This window comes from Dioscorea cayenensis, chromosome 19 (genome assembly GCF_009730915.1).
Source record: "Dioscorea cayenensis subsp. rotundata cultivar TDr96_F1 chromosome 19, TDr96_F1_v2_PseudoChromosome.rev07_lg8_w22 25.fasta, whole genome shotgun sequence".
In the NCBI taxonomy this organism is placed as follows: Eukaryota; Viridiplantae; Streptophyta; class Magnoliopsida; order Dioscoreales; family Dioscoreaceae; genus Dioscorea; species Dioscorea cayenensis.
This window is the reverse complement of record NC_052489.1, coordinates 29,861,468-29,873,173: the sequence shown is the minus strand read 5'-3', so window position 1 is coordinate 29,873,173 and position 11,706 is coordinate 29,861,468. Positions and strand designations below refer to the sequence as shown.

General features: G+C 36.9%; 3 protein-coding genes across 4 annotated transcripts; all 3 read right to left on the bottom strand.

The window, feature by feature from the left end:
• Positions 1–818: 818 nt before the first annotated feature.
• LOC120249978 (p-coumarate 3-hydroxylase) lies at positions 819–3,571 on the bottom strand. Its single transcript, XM_039258698.1, has 3 exons — positions 3,025–3,571; positions 1,716–2,110; positions 819–1,605 (listed from the first exon to the last, which is right to left on the bottom strand). The coding sequence occupies exons 1-3, from the start codon at positions 3,521–3,523 to the stop codon at positions 958–960; spliced, it is 1,542 nt and encodes a 513-aa protein (XP_039114632.1). The 5' UTR covers positions 3,524–3,571; the 3' UTR covers positions 819–957.
• Positions 3,572–4,572: 1,001 nt separating this feature from the next.
• On the bottom strand, positions 4,573–8,565 carry LOC120249456 (cytokinin hydroxylase-like). The gene is made up of 7 exons (XM_039257965.1): positions 8,164–8,565; positions 7,713–7,912; positions 6,799–7,392; positions 6,312–6,462; positions 5,916–6,119; positions 5,466–5,632; positions 4,573–5,044 (listed from the first exon to the last, which is right to left on the bottom strand). The coding sequence occupies exons 1-7, from the start codon at positions 8,474–8,476 to the stop codon at positions 4,934–4,936; spliced, it is 1,740 nt and encodes a 579-aa protein (XP_039113899.1). The 5' UTR covers positions 8,477–8,565; the 3' UTR covers positions 4,573–4,933.
• Positions 8,566–8,914: 349 nt separating this feature from the next.
• On the bottom strand, positions 8,915–11,198 carry LOC120249457 (WAT1-related protein At5g07050-like). Of its 2 annotated transcripts, none has more exons than XM_039257966.1 (7): positions 10,864–11,198; positions 10,720–10,782; positions 10,510–10,626; positions 10,114–10,411; positions 9,661–9,822; positions 9,411–9,562; positions 8,915–9,321 (listed from the first exon to the last, which is right to left on the bottom strand). In XM_039257966.1, the coding sequence occupies exons 1-7, from the start codon at positions 11,049–11,051 to the stop codon at positions 9,087–9,089; spliced, it is 1,215 nt and encodes a 404-aa protein (XP_039113900.1). In that variant the 5' UTR covers positions 11,052–11,198; the 3' UTR covers positions 8,915–9,086. The 2 variants fall into 2 exon arrangements, with proteins under 2 accessions (XP_039113900.1, XP_039113901.1); XM_039257967.1 differs by having other exon boundaries at positions 10,114–10,393; positions 10,864–11,197.
• Positions 11,199–11,706: the final 508 nt, after the last annotated feature.

Sequence of the window (11,706 nt, the reverse complement as noted above, 5' to 3'; positions counted from 1 at the left end):
AAAAATATTTATTTACTATTATTTTATCTACAAAATTAAAATCCCACAATTTTCTAAAGCCCTACAATTCATTTTTTAAATTATATTTAAAATTTTTTATTTTTTATTATCTTATTCAATAGTTATAATTTTAATAATTTTAAGTATTTTTAAATTATAAAACTTAATTTATAATAATGCTAACATACAATAAATTTGAGTTATATGGCCCACAATTTTATAAAGCCTCACAATTTATGTTTTCCTTTCAAAAAAATTATATGTATCATTTCATTTACTATTATCTTATCCACACAATTATAATCTTAAAAATTTTGATTTTTTTTTAACTATAAAACTTAATCTATGATAATATCAATATTCAATAAATTTAGCTTTATAATATAGCCCACCAAAATTTGTAAGCCCCACAATTAATATTTTATTTTTTAAAAATTTATTTAAAATTTTTATTTACTATTATCCTATCAACATCATATTATGTGTGGCAAATAATTAAATAAAAAAATAGAAGAAGGATATCAAATATCTAGTTTTTTTTCCAGATCAATATTATTATTATTTTTTTTATTATTATATAATTTATTATTTGATAAAAATAATTTTTAAAAAAATATATCATAATTTTGGCTAGAAGTCCTAGCCTGTACACCATTTTCACTCCCTTGATTGGCACAGTTAGCAGGGAAACTTTGTTTGGTTTAGATTCTTAGCACAATTAAATTGATGACCACAAATAATCAGAAGAAAACTACAGTTAAAACACAATTAATAACTAAAAAGAACTACAACATTAAAAAAAGGAAAAGCAAAATATATAAAGTAAAACAACATCTCTTCTTATATATGACAATTAAAAACAAGGACCAACGTTGAGAGAAAAATAAAATAAAAGGCCAAAACAGAAGAACAAGACAAAGAGCCCAGCCCAGGCAGACAAGAGACCAAGAACACCGATCACATTTCCACAGGCACACGCTTATACAAGTCCACACAGTCCAACCTTGGCGTGGCCACGGCCTGTAATGGCGTATGCATGAAGGTCACCATTCCAGGGTTCTCCGTCATGTCCACATCCTCCGGCTTCATCCCCTCCGGCAAGTCCCACTTAAACTGGTGCAAGAGATGACCAAGCATTGACTCAACAAGGTAGATCCCAAGCTGCGCACCAGGGCACACTCGGCGCCCTGCGCCAAAAGGCAACACTCTGAAATCATGTCCCTTGATATCAATATCCTCTTCTTGAAACCTCTCAGGCCGGAACTCAAGTGGTTCTTTCCAGACCTGTGGGTCACGAGCAATGGCCCAGACATTAACATGGACATTGGAACCTTTGGGGATGTCATAGCCGGCAAGCTTAACGTTGGTGTTGGCTTTGTGAGGGAGCATGAGAGGGGTTGGTGGGTGCAGCCGGAGAGCTTCTTTAACCAGGCAGTTGAGATAAGGCAGGTTGGCGAAGTCTGCTTCTGTTATGATTCTATCACGTCCTACTACACGATCAAGCTCTTCTTGAGCTTTTTGTTGAACTCTTGGGTGCTTAACCAGTTCCGCCATTGCCCATTCTACTGTTATTACAGTTGTGTCCATTCCAGCTGTGATCATGTCCTGTTATGTTATGTAATTAATTATTAGATTAAAATATATAAATGTAATGATTAATGAATGTAGAAATTAAGAGATCGATGTGTAGGTAGGTAGCTAGGTATGTTACGTACCCAAAGAAGGCCAATGATGGTGTCTTCGCTGAGATCATATTTGGACTGGAGAGTGAGCAAGGCGTCGACGAAGTGTTGCTTGGCGCCGGACTGGGCGCGGGCGCGGGTGTGCTCGGCCATGATGGTTTTGGTTAGACGGTCACGGCGAGCACCGTGCTTGGCTATGGCGCCCTCGTTCAAGGGGAACATCCAGCGGAGCCATGGCACGTACTCACCCAGAGACAGTGAAGCACCGAGCTTGAGCCCGTTTTGGACGATGGCTTTGAACTCAACTCCTTGCTCGTCCATTACTCCAGCTGAGTTCATGAATCGCTTCCCGAATGCCAGTCTTGTTATGTTGTTAAATGCCACGCCAGCGAGATGGTCTTTTACTACTAAGCTTTTGCCTTGTTTCTCTGTGTTACAGATGGAGGTTTAATTAATCTCTTGATTAAGATATTAATATCGTTAATAAATAGATTTAAAGGGACGATTTTATTATTCTCATGTCCATTAGTATGGCCTTATGGGCCTATATTGATATGTAGATCTACATTTTTAACTAGAATTTAAAAAGCCCTATGCGCATTTATAATTGGTTTTTTTTTTTAATTAGTAGAAACAATTAAACAAATCCTTAATTTATATGTACATATATACTTTTATAAAAGTAGCAGGCGTTTATATAACAAGGGACTATAAACATTAAATAAATAATATTTACATAGTATTTTGTTATATATATATATACAGTACCACTGATATTAAGGATGCCCATTCACCATTTATTGTAATAATATATGGCACTAGCAGTCGTGGTTACAAATCCTTAATATTGTTAATTATATTTAAAATAAAGAATTTATATTTTAATTAAATTTAAATATTTCTTAAAAATCTTTAATTTATATAGCTATTTGATAATTAAGTTTCACCATATAGGTTGGCGGAAACCAATCAACCAACCGTTGGTTGTGATAACATGCATCTCGTTGAAAAACAATTAAATAATGAGGTATGAGCTTTTATTTTCTTACAAATTGTGACTAGTGACCACCATATTAGATTTTAAATCTAAACTAATATAAATATATTTACACACATTTTTATTCTAATCTAAACTTACCAAACACTGCCTAACTAATCAAAATAAAATAAGGCAACTCATACATAACTAACGGACAATACTTGGTCTATACATAGCAACAATTCAAGTGTAAACGCATGTCAGACATGTCAAATATCAATCATTACCCACAAGAAAAAAATCAATCAAATCAATCAATTAATTAATTAATTAATAGAGAAAAATCAAAGCATGAAAGAATACCAGGAAGAGTGCATTCTCTGAAGATAGACTCAACCATGGCGGTGACCTCATCCTCCCTGATCGGCCGGAGAGCCTCCAACCTCTTCGGAGCAAACAGCTCCAAATTACACACCTTCCTCACCGTCACATAGTGCGGCCCATAGTCCGCCCAGATCAAGTCCTTCCCGTCCCTGCTAAACCTCGCCGCCGATCGGCTCCGTGGTCGATCGGCGAGCTGCTGGTCGTTGTCTTTGAGAACCTCCTTCGCCAGCTCCGAGCTCGAGACCACTACATTCAACGTCGTCCCAAACCACACAGACATGATCGGACCGTAAGTTCCAGCCCATTCGGAGAAGCAGCGGAATCTCACCGGCTTTATGTCGTATAAGTTTCCGACCACTGGACGGGGAGGAGGTCCCGGTGGGAGTCTTGGGCGGCGCCGGAGGTATATTAAGAGAGCAGTGATGATGGCGATTAGGGTTATGGATAGTGGAATTAGGGGAAGGTTGGTGGTATCCATTTGATTTTGGAGAGGGAATTGGAGAAGAAGATGGAGTGGGAGAGATGGGATGGGATATTAATATTAATAATGAAAAGAAGCTATTGGTATTTCGTAGTAGGTGTGAGAAAAGTTGAATGGGTTTGAGCTGTGAGATATGGAACAGGGGAGGAGGTACAACGACTAATGAAAAATAGACGCGTGGATGTATGGCATGGTGTGTTCGAGTCTTGTACGGTAGGTGAGCGTAGCTGATCTTAGGGGTTATTAGTTTCTTGGTCTTTGTTGTGGTTGAAGATGGTGAGTGTTTTGTGGCTATTATTATTATTATTATTATTATTGGCTATTATTATTATTATTATTATTATTATTATTATTGGGTTAATATGTAGTTTTTTTGGAATTATATTTTTAATGAATGTTTTGGGAGAGAAAAAGGGTTGAAAAAATGATGTCAATAGTATGGCAAACATACTACTTCGCCTGACTTATTGCTGCTTAATTATAATATTCCCTCTAATGATAAATTTGTTTATTTAAAATAATAATGATAATAAATGGTCAAGCTTAATAGAAAGAGTGGAATGAAAGCAACTTTGTGGAATGGAAACTTTCAATTTTCATGCCTTGTGAACCACCTGATTGGGTGGTTTCAACCACACCCACCAACTTTCCCATGGAAAAAAAAAATCTAAGTGCTCGAAGATGAGGAACTCTGGTTTCTTTCATGCGTAGCTTGTTATCTAATGATTTGCATAGAAATAAAATTCACATATGAATTATAATAGATTAATGATTTTTTTTTTTTTAAATATATATATATATATATCAGATTCTGGTTATTATTCATACACTTGTGAAGTTGGTGAGCAAGAGAGTGTCCCACATGCGGTTGGTCAGAGACAACAACTAGGTAAGGTCAAGGATAGCTTTCCACTCATGAAAATCATATAACTGATGCTGTTCTCAGCATGACGCAAGCACCTGCATTGTCCTCTGTTAGTGTTTTTCAGATACTAATAATGCAACCAAACAAGGAAAGCATACAACATTATCTACATATAGTAGTATGACAGTCCAAACCATAGAAATTCACAACCATGGTAACAGTGGAACAGTTTTTACATTATTCTTGTAATACAAAAGTCTGGCAGAATCACAACATGAAATTTCAACCCCTTTGTAGAGGAAAAAAAGCCAAAAGACAAAAAAGGACCAAAATGTGACCCAGCTCCAATGATAGATGACAGCTTTTAGGGTGCTTCCAAACTCTGGAGAGGAGCAAGGGAAAAGCACTGAAGCTGCTAAAAACTGGGAGGAAAAGCAGAGATATCAGTAGATATGATGCCAATAGTAGTCCATGTACACCCTGGATGTTACACCAGAGAAAAAACACATTGGAAGTAACTTTGTATGGAGTATCAACTTTGTTCAGCTCTTGTTTCTTTTAACAAAGAAGATCTTTGGGTTTGGAAGATGATTGAGGAGGAAGTCATCTGCTGCAGGTTTTGGACTGTTTTCAGCGCAAGCTTGAATCCTCACCTGCAAGATGAGATGTTATACTAATAGCTGATCGCTGTTGGGAAATTGGCGTGTTGATGCTTGGAGGCAGAGGGCAAGCTCCTCTCTTCTATTCAACTTTAAAAAAAGCTTTAAACAATATGATGCCAATTACCCAAAAAAAAAAAATTTAAAAAATAAAGCAAACAATTAACATTAAGAAGCCTCAGTAGGAAGCTAGTTTATAAATTATGAAGAGATAAAGAAGCAATTCAGTGAATGCTTTGGTATCACAACAGGAGCAATGAATTGGATTGAACTTTGGACACCAAATTGCCACTACTACATGCAACAACCATTTAAATATGCACAGAGATCACTTGAACAATTTATAAATTAATCCCAGAAAAAATTAAATAGTTGTGCCGCAATAAGAAGAATTGAACATTGCAGTTTCACTAACCTCATATTCCTGAAGTAATGCTGCCAATAATGTTGAAATCCCATGCACCGTGAACTCCTGGCCAACACATGCTCGTGTGCCAGAACCAAACGAAAGAAACATATTTTTATTAGGTGCATTGAACCTAAATGTCGTTTCTTCAGACTCTTGGCAGTCTTGAGATGTGCCTGAATGAGAAACCAAAAAGGCATCAGTACCAACAGCCTTGTCTACACCAAATATTTCCATAAACAACTGATAGAAGTGGGTCACATATAGATACATGAAATGTTGATGATAAGAGTTGATTTCACAGAATAAGTCAAAAAAGATGAAACGATGTCCAATCAGATACTATGACTAGTCTATAATCAGGTAAATGGAAACCAGAAGCAAATAAGACAAATGAATGGTGCATACAAGTACCATAAGGAATAAAACTTATGCAATTCAGCTGGAAAATATGGCTACCTTCAAGTGAAGTCACTGACATTGGATCAGGTTTCCCTCCAACACGACTATGTCCATGGCAGAGGAGGGCCTTTGATAAGAAGCGATTAGGATTAAACTGGCATGCATCTTTACCCCAAATAGAGTTATCCAAATGCACGAGCTGTGGCGGAACAACAATGATTGCACCTGCTGGAACAGTAATGCCAGTCTCCAGACTCAAGTCTGAAAATTAAGACAAAAAAGATGGACAACATCAAATTTATGTAAGAGCGAGAAGTCTTATGGAGGTTGTCTCTGGAAGAAATTTAGCAGCAGTCCACATGGATCACTCATCTACTAAAAAGATCAGATATTTGAACAAAAAAGACATCCACATGTAATAACATATGCAACAGTATATTAAAGAGTTCATACCACAGTTTACTAAACATCTTTGAAGTAAAGATCCCGCAGGCAAAAGACGAGCTGATTCATACACAGTAGCCAGCAAAAAATGCATATTTCTCACATCATATATCTCAGGATTAGAGGAACCATTCTGCACTCTATCAATTTCTGAATACATCTGTAACAAACAAGAACATATAAGGACAGGAATTGAAAGCAAGTCATGGTGAAAAATAAGGATGTCAGAAATCCATTGATCTTAAAAATAGACATGAAAAAATAACAAACAAAACAAAGTCCGAGTTAATTGCAAAAGAAATAACCATGTAAAATGCGTGGTGGACCTCAATAAGATGAAACAAATAAATAAACAAAACACTTACATCATTACATAAAAACATAAAACTAAGCAAGATAACTGTGAGTTCCTTAAGAATATTATTTCTTCATGCACAAACATTACCTAAAATATTAATGATTTGGCATAACTACAATAAATGAAAAGGAAAATCACCTTTTCTAGTAGTTCAGGATACAAGGCTAGCCTTGTTAAGATGCTCCAAATCAAGCCTGCAGTAGCCAGGCAACCATGGAACATCATACCAAGTATGTCTCCACAATGTTCATCTTCTGAGCCATGATGCCCCACTATCTCTTCCAAAAGAAATTTGTTTGAAATCCCATCATCAAGCAGACTAGTGGCATCGACTGTTTCATTACTTTCAGCATAGCTTTTACTATGTTGAATTATGTCCAGAGTCAATTGCTTGGCTTCCTTGCACAAAGATTGATATGTCCAGAAGCGTCTCCTCCAAACAGGAGGGACATTGTATGAGGCCCAAAAACAAGCATCCTTAGCAATCAACATAAGAATCTCCTCATAAAAGATTGCATCTGACCAAGACAAGAATGCATCTCCAAAGAGTGTTGTTCCAAATAAAGCAAATGCTATATGCTGAGATATTGATCTACAATCAAGCACACCCTTTGCCATGATAGAATCAACTCTTCCCATAACACATTTTACAACCTTTGGGGCAACTGTATTCACCCTGTCAAGTAGCTTCCCATTAAAACATGCCGCTAACGATTTTCTTCTCTTATGCACCTGCAGGGAGTGAGTCAGCTTACAATGAAATATATGGTCATCATCTATGTGAATATGAGTTCAAAACACAAGGTTCCTGGTTCTCTCTGAAATATAATCATGTGTACTTGACCTGATTTTTAGACAATCATTAGCACAATGAGCATAAACCACATAAAGCTAATCCCCTTACAGCTAGAAATCATGGCAACTTGGAAAAAATGGTAAAAAACCCTAAACAGCAGCCACATGACAATCTGAGGTAATGAAAACCCAAGAAAACGGAGTGTAACAGACAACCAAACAAGTAGATTGCACCATTAGAAACAGGATCCCGTTACCTCCTCAAAGGAAGAAGCAAAGAGCTGAGATCGCCCAAAAGCCAATCGAAACACTCTCCTAGTCAATGGCAGCTTATCCTCGGCCTTCACAAGAACCTCCTCGATCATGGATGTCTCCCTCACAGATACAAGAAGCTGCATAGGTCCTAACCATAGTCTGACAATCGGTCCATACTTAGCATGCAACGTCGCTAGGTAACCTATCAATCCAAATTTATCATCAAGAAAAACAAGTCAAAATGAAATTTTTACTGCTCTCCTATGATACAAATTCTCAACTTTAGAACAATAAGTTCAATTACGGTGAGATTACAAGAACCATCAATAACACAATCCATCCAAAATCCAGTTTCCAAAATCCTACCAAAAAGCTTGCCTCTTTATCATTTCTAACAAGCCAAAAAAAAAAAAAAATCCTAATCACCAAATCAAGCAAAAAATCGAGATCTACCAGTGAGATTTCCGTCAGATCCGAGACTAGAGAAACCCTTCAAGTATCCGAAGAAAGACGGAGCTGGCGGACCAGGGATCCTGTTCCCAAGGTTCCAGAGCCTCACCAACCGCGCAAGCTTCCGCGCAAGAAACACTGTGACAGAGATAAGCGCGACCCACAAGAACGCATTAGTAAACCTCGCAACATAATCCCTCAAGAAGCGAGATCGAGCGGCGTCGGAGCAGGAGCTAGACGCCGCCGGCGACGACCCACCGGCGCGGATCAAAGACCACAGAAGGATAAAGGGCACAGCCGCATCACACGATTCCATTGCGAAAGAGGGAATGGCTCATCGAAACCCTAACCCTAAGAAAAGGAGAATGATATGAGGCTATGCCCGGCTCGCTGACCTTGGAGGTGGATGGAGACGGCGAGATCTTTGTATCACTATCTTCGCAGGAACAACATGGTTATCCTTTCTCATCGACACGTGGCCCAATAGAAGCACTTCAGAGACGTGTACGCCTCAAACATTGTGCTCACTAGCGAATAGGAGCTTGCCACGTAACAACATTATCCTACACTGCTGAGTTTTATCCTTCACTCTCCCTCGCCGACAAAGAACTATCAAGTGACTGCTCGGAAGTTTTGTTATAAATCTTTTTTTTTAAAAAAATTTGATTGATTATTTTTCAATTTTATTTCGAAATTATTATTATTATTATTATTATTATTATTAATTTTCATAAGCATGAATCCGAGAGAAAAATAAAAGAAAATGATTATGAAATATGCATTAATAAGATTGGATAAACATTACATGAAGAAAGACAAAAACATTGAGAGGTGAAAGACAAAAACGACCCCCAGAAACCAATCTACCCTCATTAATAGTATTAAGGTCATAATGGGAATTTGAGGAAAATGTGAGAACGTGAATACTAGTCATTGGTGGAGTCATTGGTGGATGGGGCCATGCAAGCATTTGGGTGTGACCTTCTCTCAGGGTCTTGTTCATCAATAATGGCTACCACATCCATCCTCTTCCCATTTTCAACAGTACTTCCCTCTTTCACTTCCAATTCGGTCACTTGAATGTTCATGGCTCCCCCTTCCTTGTATTTTCCCCACAGGACTGAGTAGAGGCCTACCACTATTAGGACTCCCCCAAGAACACTGAAAATACAAATTATTTGTTTAATTAGTTATAATTATAACTATAATTTTATATGTCATATAGTGTTTGGAGTCATGGACATATATACCCTCCCAAATAGATTTTCTCAGCAAGGATGAAAGAGCCCATGATGGCCACTATGATCATCATCAATGGACTGAATGCTGAGGCAAACACAGGCCCTTTCTTCTCCATTACCAGTCCTTGAACATAGTAAGCAATGCTGGATGTCACAATCCCCTACAAAATGATTACAAATATAATTAAACAATTAGATTTTTAATTTTTCTAATGTATATATATACATATAAATATAAGAGGGATAATTAAAGAGTTACAGCATAAGCAGCAGCAAGGAGGTTGATATCCCAGCCAACCTTCCAAGCTGATGGTTTATTATGTTCCATCACAAGAGTGACAGCAATGGCTTGGATAGTGCCCACAAAGCATATCAGTGATGTCAGAGATAACTGAGCTGAATATTTCTTAAGAGTGGCAGCCTGAAAAAGTAACAAGATTCATATATGTACATATACATATTAATATATATATATATATATATAAGAATTTAAACATTAAATATATATGTGTCTTTCTGATCGAATGCATGGTTTTATAATTATATATATGTACCTGGAGGACAAAGAGAGAAAGCCCAATCTAAAGTAGCAATAAGATTCATATATGTACATATATATATATATATATATATATAGAATTTAAACACTAAATATGTATATGTGTGTGTGTGTGTGTGTCTAGATGCATGGTTTTATAATAATTATATGTACCTGGAGGACAAAGAGAGAAGCCCAAGCTAAAGTAGCAATAATGAGAAAAATAGAACCCTTGAACCAATCCTTGTCACTTGATTCCTGGGATGCATGAACTTTAGAAGGATGAGGATGAGGATGAGGATGAGGATGAGGATGAAAATGAGCATACTTGCTCTGTAGCATCTCTACAACAGGTCCTTTGTATAGTGTCATTAGCATGGCTCCGGCCACTGTTATTAAAGTGCCTGCCACTTTTGCTTGGCACCTCACCTTCTTTATATCCACCTTCTCCATCCTAAAATAATAATTAATACTAATAATAATAATCATCATTTTTGTTATGAAATCTATCTAATTAATGTGAACTAATTAATCATGCCTGCGAGCATATATATGTTTGTGTGTGTGTACCTGCAAAGCACTGCAATGACAAAGGTCATCGCAGGCAGGATGTTGCTCATGGCACAAGAGAAAGTTGGTGAGGTGAACTTCAATCCAGCATAGTACAAGTTCTGGTCTATCACAGGCCTTGAAAGAAAACCAACTTGTTAATCAGTCTCACTAACTATATATATAAAATATTGTATTATTAATATCTGGAGAGAAGTTGTAAGCACTAACCCAAGGAGACCTAACACAAAGATCCTCATGAAAATTGGAAATGTTAGCTTTGGCCTCAGTTTCCTGTCACGGTGCATGCCAAGAAATTAAGAAGTTAGCTTAATTAATTATGAACCAAATGATAATCATAATATATATGTATACCTCTCAAGGATAAGAGCAAAGGGAGCAATGGAGAGGGTAGCAAAGGCATGGCGATAAACAACAAGGACGTAATGGCTCATGCCATGATTGAGAGAGACTTTAGTGATGATATTCATGCCAGCATAACCAAACTGAAGAGAGATCATGGCTATATATGGTTTGCAAACTTGGATGAAATGGCTTGCCATGTTTGACTACTACTAATTAATTGTTAGTCTTTAGAGGAGAAGGAGAAGAACTTAAACAAGGACCTTTCTTTAAGTTCTCCTGAGAGAGAATGGAGAAGTTTTGCATGTATTTATAGAGAGGACTTTAGGTTGAGGAGCCCATGCATCAAACTCAACTTGGAAGATTAAATAACCAGGGTTTAGAAATCATATACATATATATATATATATATATAAGTACGTTTCTAGAAGAAAAGGACATAAAGCTTGTATAGAATATTATACATGAGAATGATAAAGAGTACTATAAACCATTTAATAATGAGCATTGATGTAGACTATAACTAGCTATAGCTAGCTATATATCACTAAGTAATGCTTTCAGTATATGTTATAGTTTAAGCTCTTAATTTCCATCTTTCCACCATTATTTCTGGCTTTGCATTATTTAGTACTACCTTTGAGAGAGTTGCTTCCCTTCTCTTGAATATTATTTCTTGCATTAATGTGATCATCTAGAGCTAATTGTATCACACACACACGCACTCACGCACGCGCACACGTGTGTGTACGTATATGTATACTTGAGTATATTTCCATGCATGCATAAGCTTGCTAGTTTTTGGTTTTTTGTCGCATCAGACCTCTTTATCTTGCCCAGCTGATATAGAGCAGG